The sequence below is a fragment of the Phyllopteryx taeniolatus genome, chromosome 14, assembly GCF_024500385.1.
Source record: "Phyllopteryx taeniolatus isolate TA_2022b chromosome 14, UOR_Ptae_1.2, whole genome shotgun sequence".
NCBI lineage: Eukaryota > Metazoa > Chordata > Actinopteri > Syngnathiformes > Syngnathidae > Phyllopteryx > Phyllopteryx taeniolatus.
In genome coordinates, this window is record NC_084515.1 from 6451101 (window position 1) to 6460241 (window position 9141).

The 9141-nt window shown below is 37.7% G+C and overlaps 1 protein-coding gene across 7 annotated transcripts; it reads left to right on the forward strand.

Annotated features, from left to right (window-relative positions):
* The first annotated feature begins 2034 nt into the window (after nt 1-2034).
* Nucleotides 2035-9141, forward strand: metap1d (methionyl aminopeptidase type 1D (mitochondrial)). 7 transcript variants are annotated; one of them, XR_009791831.1, is made up of 10 exons: nt 2035-2158; nt 3241-3407; nt 4485-4634; nt 4721-4869; nt 5600-5642; nt 6636-6799; nt 7868-7965; nt 8050-8093; nt 8162-8240; nt 8316-9141. XR_009791831.1 is itself a non-coding variant. In XM_061797937.1 (10 exons), the coding sequence occupies exons 1-10, from the start codon at nt 2119-2121 to the stop codon at nt 8398-8400; spliced, it is 1023 nt and encodes a 340-aa protein (XP_061653921.1). In that variant the 5' UTR covers nt 2035-2118; the 3' UTR covers nt 8401-9141. The 7 variants fall into 7 exon arrangements, 5 of the variants coding, with proteins under 5 accessions (XP_061653921.1, XP_061653920.1, XP_061653925.1 ...); XM_061797937.1 differs by having other exon boundaries at nt 8050-8097; XR_009791830.1 differs by having other exon boundaries at nt 7868-8093.

The following is a 9141-nucleotide window of genomic DNA, read 5'->3' on the forward strand; positions in this document are numbered from 1 at the left end:
AGAACATGCAAACTCCACACAGGCGGGGCCGGGGATTGAACCCAGGTCCTCAGAACTGTGAGGCTGACGCTCTAACCAGTCAGCCACCGTGCCGCACTATTGTACTTATGATGTGTTATGTTGCTACCACTTTTGTTGATAGATTTGGCAACTTTTCAGCTTATCCCAGGAATATCCCCCGAAATAGCACCTGGTAAGAAATTTAGATACAGTACGTTTTAAAATGTGTTTGTAAACCTTTAGCAACTTCTGAAAAGTGATGCCAATGCTAAAACTCACATATTTTTCACCTCTAAACCAGTGATTCCCAAAGTGTGGCACATGCACCACAAGTGGTATGAGAAAGAACAGTTGTATTTCACTTTTTTAAATTAATAATTAATGTTGGTCGTGATGGTGGTACTGTAATCGGAAAGCATTTTATTTTATTTTTCCTCGGTGGTACTTGGTGTAAAAAGTTTGAGAATCACTGATCTCTTCAATAAATCTATCTAAGTCAAATTTTACTGTTCTGTTGGAATATAATTTTCTTAAATTAAATTATTACAATCATTCTTGTTTTTTAAGCTTACATTTTGCACTCTGGAGACTTTTGAAAAGCAAATCAAATGCTTAAATGCACGCATTTTCCCTGAACACAACTTACTTGTTTTAAAAACTCCAGCTATGTAAAATGTTCCCGTTCTTTTTTTCTTTTCTTTAATTAAGTAATATATTCCTCATTCCTCTCTTTTCAACTTTTTGAAAAGTAACTGTAACGCTAAAATGGACAGCTTTCTCCCTTGTTGCAAAAGTGCATTGTGAGTTGTTAAATTTACTTGATACGTTTAAATAGTTCAACAACCACTGTTGAAACCAAACAAATATAGATACGAATATATATATATATATATATATATATATATATATATAAGATAAATATGAATAAAACAAGCCTATTAATGTATTGTGTTTATATAATGTTTAGAAATAAAAATGTGATGATTAACTCATCTAAATGGACTCATTCAAAACCTTTTTTAAAAATTTGCTGAGATGGGTGGTTAATTTGAGTTATGTCGCTGTGCAAGCTACATTAATATGCTATGTAATGGTATTTCGCGACTTTTAGGAAGAAATAGACATGCCTTTAAGAAACACCCCTGAAAATGAGTCGGTTACACTGCGTCCAAAGGTGCAGTCAGTTAAACTGAGTGAAGCACTATAACAAAAATGCAAACTATTCAACTTATCACTTATTAAACTGCACCGGTGCCATTGATGTGAGGTGTTGCTCCTCTCACAAGACACGAACAGAGCACACTCAACAACAAACAACCTATCTAATAATCAAATCTATCTATCTATTGTTTTTCTATTGTTTTCCCCACAGTTCTCTGCTTGTGGGGATTACAGTCGGCTCAATTTCAGCCATCAGGAGTCACATAAGGTCAAAACATTACAGTTTCCAGTGTGAATAGACATGGGAGTTTTTCTTGGCAAATTCAACTAGAAGTTATTTTAATTCTATCAATATGTGAGCCTGAAAATGTGGCCATGTGGTATAACTGTGGGATCTAACTTACTGACTGTATTCCATGTTGTTGAAGGCAGATTGTCTTGATTTGTAGAAACACCAGGAAGTGTACAAAGTCAGTCAATGAGTTTTATACGATTATAAACCACAGATCCCCCTCACATTTTTGCTAGGCGTGTTCATTTTTTGTTTCAATTATGGAATATATAAAAAGCTCATGCTGTATTTTACAACAGTTACGAGGACAAACAGTGTAGAAAATCAACGGATAATCTTTATTGCTAAATATTCCAATATTCACCTGCTACGATGGCTGGGAAGTACAAAACATTATTACCAACTCTAACACACTTTCAGAAAAGCAGTGAAAGGGAATTATCTATCTATCTATCTATCTATCTATCTATCTATCTATCTAGCTATCTATCTAGCTATCTATCTAGCTATCTAGCTATCTATCTATCTATCTATCTATCTATCTATCTATCTATCTAGCTATCTATCTAGCTATCTATCTAGCTATCTATCTATACTGCGGCGTTGTCGCTGATTTGTGGCTCTAGGTCACATGACTACCGTACCACGTGACGCGCCCTCCAGTAATGGCGTCCTACTGCTCTGCGGGGTTTGTAACAAGATCAGGTAGGAGACTTAAACAGGTCAAACGCTTAGTTAAAAAAATCACCTGAGTTAAATGACAGTTGGAAAAACTGGCTTACGTTTACCACACGACTAGCGTGTGTGCTAACGTTTGCTATCGCCGGCTAGGCACACGTGATTATACAGAAAATGGTCACCCGTGCAGTAGAGAATAGGTCACAACTGTCATGTCAGACACATTTTAATAGCTTCCATAATGTTTCGAGAGCTTAAACTGACTTTTAGCTTTTATCAATAAAACCTCTCTACCACGGCTGTTTCATAGTAATAATATATTTTATATGCTGCTGTTTTGCACGACAGTATTATTATTGTACCACTTATCACTTACAGGAGTTTTCCCAAGGTTTATTGAGCCAACGCAGGGATTTATTTTTAAATTTGAAATTATTCTGTTGTAAGAATGGCAGCAGGTGGGTACACAGGTTAGTAGTACCTTCTGCCATCTTGTCGAAGAGCATATGATTGTTTTACCAGTCACTATATGTCGCTGTCATATATAGGTACATTATTTGCAGTGAGTAAAAAGCAATTTTGTGACAAATTAAGTGAAAGTGGGTCGTTTCCTATGGCACACCAGATGTCTCATCACACAATGTTTTGGAATTGATGACTTAGCACCTCAAAACTATAACATGTTAAAACTAAGACAGCTGATATTACTCGACATTGCAGCTTTTTTTTGCCCACAAATAAAGAGACTTGTTTTGGTAAACACTGACTCCAGTTATTGTACTTAGATACTTACATGTAATCGATTACTTATAATTTCTTGGATAAACTGTAGGTAAAGGTATGCTCGGTACAGTTTAAGAAATCTACAGTAATTATAGTCAAAAACCACAGATTTTGTGCACATCAGCTATGATTTTCACAGCTTTCCATAGTAACTGCACTATAATTTAATGATTACAGGTATTGTAATTGTAATCTGTTTTATTACAATATCAAGAAGTCATTTTCGTAGGTGCACAAAATAGCCAGTGAGAGTAATTGAGTTGCTTCGAGTATGATCCAAAGGATTTGAAATGTCACTGTTAAGCTTTTGTTTTACCTTCTTGCAGGACTGGCCGGTGTCCTGCGACGAGTGTGCAATTTCGACCTGTGTGGATCCTCCAGGGCACGACTGTGTCACCCATATCGCCGCTTCTTCTGGAAGAAGTGGTCGAAATCCCACTCACAAAATGTTGTCCGTCCCGCTACTGTTAGGCCTGCCTATGCTGTACCAAAGGTAAATATTTTATATTATTACTTGAGGAAACTAAAAGAAAATGTTTATTTTTCTATTCAAAATACAGTGGTATCTTGATGTAGGAGTAGAATTTGTTCGGTGACCACACTCGTCTCTCAAGACATCTTTCCATTGAAATGAGTGGAAATGAGAATAATCAGTTCCAGCTCCTAAAAAACACCAACAAAAAATTTTGTAACGTATTTTTAAATAAGAAAAATGGCAATCTTCAGTATTGTACTTTATAAAACCATACAGTAGTAACATAATTAAAGGTAAAGAAGTAATTTTTGCATCATGATTCCATGCTTTGATTCATTGGCCCTCTGTCTAGTGTGCACGCCTTCGACAACAGTGGGCATACATAGAGAGATCTTAATAAGCACATTCATTCACTGTCACACTCACAAGTGACACCCAGGGACTCAACATGCAGACAAGCTAACCTGAGCTAACAACACTGCCATTCGCTAGCACACATCACTCACCAGGCTAGGCCCCGCCTTTTAAAGCCGCACACATTCAAAGTAACTGATTCTACAGTGTAGAACGTGAGGATGGCGACCCCAAGTGGACAAATGTGATAACTGGACCTCACATGCATATTTTGTATTGGTATTGTGGTTTAATTATGTAAAATCAGTTTTTATCTGATTACTCAATTACAGTTATTCGGTATATGCGCAACCTACTTTTGCGTTTGGCAAAACAGGCAAATAAAAAAAAAATAATCAAAGCACTTCCTTTCGGCTCGCGAGAATGGCGAAATCCAAAAACAAAATTCGAAATCCATCCATAAAGAAAACAAAATTTTAGCAAGTTCAACTTCAAACAATGATGTCATCAATCCGTAGTCATGCTCATTAGCGAAGCATACAGAGGAAGTCCACTAACCTGTCTTTTGGGTTTGGTCACATGACGTTCCACAGATAGCGGATTGATGGGATTATTGGTAGAATAATCTATTCCAAAAATATTCAATTGTTGCAGCCTTTTTTTCTGTTATCGGTCATCTATATTTAATTATTTTCTGGACAAGAATGTGAGCCACTGTTTTCTCTCCTTTCTGGCTATAAGCACATTGAACGCCCGGATTACGTCAGTACTGGACTGATCCCCGAATGGCCTGACTATATCGAAATAAAGAATGCAGAGCAAATCGAAGGCCTCGCCAGAGCATGCCAGCTAGCTCGACATGTCCTGCTACTAGCGGGGCAAAGTCTGAAAGTAAGCATAGACTCGCGCGCGCGCACACAGTTCTTTTTTGTGGATTTGTCACTCAAAAGAAAAATTGTGATGTGTGTTTATTTCAGGTTGGTATGACTACAGATGAAATAGACTTTATTGTACATCAGGAGAGTATCCACCATAACGCCTACCCCTCCCCTCTCAGATACGGAGGTTTCCCAAAATCGGTTTGTACTTCAGTGAACAACGTGGTGTGTCATGGCATACCTGACAGGTAAATGACTGTTCATCAGCAACATAAATTCTTGACATGTTTGTAGAGTAATCCTGAAAGTCAACATTTGTAACAACTCTGTTTGATTATTATTATATATAAAAAAAGGCATAACTTTAGAGCCGTACTTTCCAACCAGTGTGCCATTGTCAAGTGTTCTTGCAAGAAATTATCCAATTTCACTTAAATTATCTGAAAAAAATTTATGAAATTGGATAATTTCTTCAGCACTCCTGATGATCTCTCACAGCCCACTAGCGTACCACAGCACCCTGGTTAGAATCCTTCCAGTAGTGAATATTAGAGAATTTCAGCAGTGTGTATGAGAGCCCTTCAGTATTGTGTGAGAGTGTTTAGTATGTGCGAGAGTGTTTTAGTCGTTTATGTGAACGGGGAAAAAGTAGTAGCGTGTGTGTGAAAGTGTAACAGTCGTGCATGTGAGTGAAAAAAAAATCTATATTGTATGCAAGAGTCTAGAATGTGAGTGCAAAAAAAAATCTGTTGTGTGTGTGAGATCATTTCTGTAGTGTATGAGCGATTCAGTAGTGTATGTGAGTGAAAAAAAATCTGTATTTGTGTGAGAGTATTTTAGTCGTCCATGTATGGGGGGGGGGAGTTGTTGTGGGTTCATATGAGAGGATTTCAGTAGTGTGAGGGGTAATAATTATGTTTTTGCCAATGAGAGGAACTTTCTGTACACAGCATTCATCCTTTATTAATATGCCTGCAGTCGGCCACTTCAAGAGGGCGACATTATCAACATTGATGTGACTGTAAGTTGTTGAAGTGACAAGCACACACTTGGAAACAAGGACACCGCTGTGATTAGGCCTGTCACGATAATTACTTTATCGACTTATCGTTCGATAAATAAACTGGACAATGATACTTTTTCCGGACTCGATAAATGGTCATTGCTGTGGTTAGCCAGCGTGCGTATCGCAAAGTGAGATGACAGAGTTGGACGGCTGTGTCATGAGCCCAATGGCGGCAGACTGGTACACTTTTGCCGGTGTTGGCTCCGTTCAGTACTCCACAGCCTTGATCCATGTGCAGCGCGTAAATTCACACAACAGAGACACTTAAGGGAAAGTTAATTGATCTGTTCTGATCGGGTGTGTTCATGATATGCACTATATTTAATTGGAACAGCCGTGAGAAATGCGCACTTGGTTGTGAATGTCACGTCATTTATCATGATGGGTGTTCGTCGTCTATTCAGCACAGTTTTTGGGATTGTTTTCATACGTTTATTTAAAAAAGCGCTTGATGAAAACAACTTATAAGTAATGAAAAACAAGATCTCCCTCTCATACGAGCTCCGTCGGGAGCCGCCATATTTCCACTCGGATTTGGCCTGTTTATTCCGATTGAGATGTTTATATGGAGCATTTTCATTCGGTTTGCGCTTTGAAACTGATTATAATTGGAATACAAGGCTCCATCTAAACCAAGCTGGTCTTGCAAACTTTATTCTTTATTTCAGCCACAGAGGATCCATATCACAGAGTAAAGAAAAACTATTTCATAGCGAAACAAGAAAGGATAATAATAATAACAATAATTATTTAAAAACAAAAAATACAACAATAAATTAAAAAAAATAATAATAAGGGCAGGCCTTCATGATTTCAAAGGCATTAAAAAAAAACAATATTATCGTTTTTTATGATTTGAGTTTTTAGGAAAATCGTTTCAGAAAAATTATCGTGACAGGGCTAGCTGTGATCAGTTGGAGCCACACTCATTCTACCCGTACCCACTAGGTGTATTTGGACGGTTACCACGGTGACACGTCGGAAACCTTCTTTGTCGGTGAGGTGGATGAGCTCGGGCGGCGACTGGTGGAAACGGCAAGGCGTTGCAGGGATGACGCCATCGCCACCTGTAAGCCGGGTGTGCAGCTTTGCGTTATCGGGAACACTATTAGGTATGCACGCATATAATATACAGCATTCCTCAGCATTTCATGGGGGATTGGAACTGAGCCCCACTGTGAATAGCGAGAAACTGTGAATCATTCGTATATATTGAATTTTTCATTTGTATTTGTTACTGTTACTGCTATTGGTACACTACATGCCAGTAAAACTACAGTAGTCTCTTCCTGTGCATTGCTTTAAACAAAATATATATATATATATCTTCCAACTGCAATGTTTAAATCACAGATTTCTTCATAGTTCATGATAATACTTCACGATTGATCATAAATAGCATGTATATCAAATAGGTTGAATTTTTTTCTATCTAGCAGGTGCAGCAACAGTTTTGTTGGGATTCTTCCTCATCATGTCGCTCATTTGCGCGATTATTGTATTTGTTGCTAGGCAGAATTTATAGGTCAGGCTCTATTTTTTTTTTTTCCTCTTTACTTGAGCGACTGTGTAGCTGAAGATCACTCAAACTTTGGCACGCGACACCAAAGTAACAAATTGACCAAACGACGGTTCGTTACCAGAAAACTCATTAAGTGTCCGTTCAATTTTTCAAAAAATTCTTTACATTCTGTTGACTTATATAATTACTGTATGTTTTCATAAAGTACAATAATATAGAGTGCTATTTCTCCTCATTAAAAACATTATTATTTTTTTTTTTTTTTTTTGGTGGAGGCTTGTACGGCTTAATAGATTTTCCATTCATTTCAATGAGGGAAAACTGATTTTAGATATGAGTGTAACTGTTATGAGCGTCGTCCCAGACCGAATTAAGGTCATATCATAAGGCACCATTGTACAGTACTTCCTTGACACCAAGGTACTACTATCCTATTTAGATAGGGCTTTGGTAGCATCTTGTATCACCTAATGTTGTTACAGAAAGAGCAAAAAAAAAAACAACCCAAAAACTGAGTATGTTCCATAGAAATAAGGCGAATTTGTGAGTAGTGAACTGCAAAGATGTCGGGGATTAATGTATAACTATACACGTACAGTACTGTAAATACTTTATTTATTTATTTTTATTGAACTAAAATATTTGGGCTGTACCGCAGTGAAATAGCTTATGCTAATGGATTCCAAGTGTGTCCCTATTTCATCGGACATGGAATCGGCTCCTACTTTCATGGACATCCTGAGATCTGGCACCACGGTGAGTTGTCTCTTGGAGACACCGTGTTGTGTGCTTCATGTTCGAGTTTCTTACGTACAAAGTGCTCCCTGTCTTTCTCTCCAGCAAATGACAATGAGATGACCATGGATGAAGGCATGACTTTCACAGTAGGTGAGTCACATATCATTTTCATGTGCTGGTCTGGGGGGGCTGACAGTATCTCTTCCCTTGGCAGAACCCATACTAATGGAAGGGTCTGCAGAGTTTAAAATCCTGAAAGACAAGTGGACAGCGGTGTCTGTAGACAATAAAAGGTGGCTGCTTGTTTTGGCTTTCTATCTTTTGCCATTAAAATCTCACCTTTTTTCTCCTTCTTCCCACTCATGCAGATCGGCTCAGTTTGAACACACTGTAGTTATCACATCTGACGGAGTGGAAATTCTCACCAAATTGCCAGAAGAGGACAATCATTGACCTGTCGAGATCGAAGTGTGAACCTCAACTGTTGGAGACCGTTTACTTGGACAAAAAGAAACTTACTTGAACTGTGAGGAATCAGGCCCCCCCCACCCCCCGAGACCCTCAGCAGCGTGACCTCATACACTTTGAGGCCAGTTTGTAATACCAACCCTTACCACGATGTGAACATACATTGTTTTTTTTAAATAAAATCATTAACTTTATTTATTTGATTCTTAGTTTGTCTGTAACATGCATCATACTTTGAATCTTATTCCATTTGTGACATCTGCCTAATGTGGCTGCTTCAATGAGTTACAGGTTAAAAATACATTTTGGTGTATTGACCGATTGCATGTTTTCTTTTGCAACTTAATTATTTGTTCTGTGCTTTCATTTCACAGTAGGAAAAATTGATATGTTCTAAAACTTTTGACTGGTAGTGTACATTAGTTGAGTTGCGCTTCTCTAACTTCTGGCCATACCTTTTGTTGGTTAACAAATGCATCGTTTTCCACTTTACATTTTTATTTACACCACTGATTCATAAGTAAGTTACACTTAATTAACTCTAGGGGGAGCACTCTAGCAAAGAAACAAAACAAAAACAACAACTATTGTTCCTTGTTATTACTACTTACTTTTTTTATACATGAAAAATGCCAAATTTCCTCAGCTCCCCCACAATGAAATACTTCTACTCTGTATGTACAATATGTTGATGAAGTAATGCTGGAATAAATTTGAGTATCGGTT